Genomic DNA, 485 nt, shown 5'->3' on the forward strand with positions numbered 1-485 from the left:
ATGTGTGTGTGTGTGTTTGTGTGAGCGCATGTATGTGTGTGTGCACGTGTGTGTATGTGTGTGAGTGTGCATGCATATTATGCGTGTGTATGCATTTCTGTGTGTGTGCTTATGTACAGGAATGTGTGTGTGTGTATGTGTGTGCATTAGCATGTTCAAATAAGTGTGAGAAAGAACACACTCAAGCCCTGACACTTACACCAGGTTCCCTCTCCCTATAGCACTCATCTGCGTCCCGTTCGGGTCCAGCTCAAAGAACAGATAGTAAAAAAAAGTCTCCACCTCCTCCCACCGTTCCAGCGAGCTGGGGAGAAAATACAAAATGATTGAATTCTACGACATAGACACTGCACTACACACACACCACACCACAGCTACACTACACTGCACTACACTACACCACACCACACCACACCATTCTACACACCACACTAGACGACACACACGCTACACTAAACTACACTGCACTACACCACACCACACCA

General features: G+C 46.8%; 1 protein-coding gene across 1 annotated transcript in view; it reads right to left on the minus strand.

Moving 5' to 3' along the window:
* The window catches only part of LOC101863910, a gene marked incomplete in the record, with an annotated part of 280,465 nt that overhangs the window by 22,402 nt on the left and 257,578 nt on the right, over positions 1-485 (minus strand). The window contains 1 exon segment of the mRNA XM_005101353.3: positions 200-304. Coding sequence (XP_005101410.2) covers positions 200-304 — 105 coding nt within the window.

The sequence above is a fragment of the Aplysia californica genome, unplaced genomic scaffold (genome assembly GCF_000002075.1).
Source record: "Aplysia californica isolate F4 #8 unplaced genomic scaffold, AplCal3.0 scaffold00279, whole genome shotgun sequence".
Taxonomy (NCBI): domain Eukaryota; kingdom Metazoa; phylum Mollusca; class Gastropoda; order Aplysiida; family Aplysiidae; genus Aplysia; species Aplysia californica.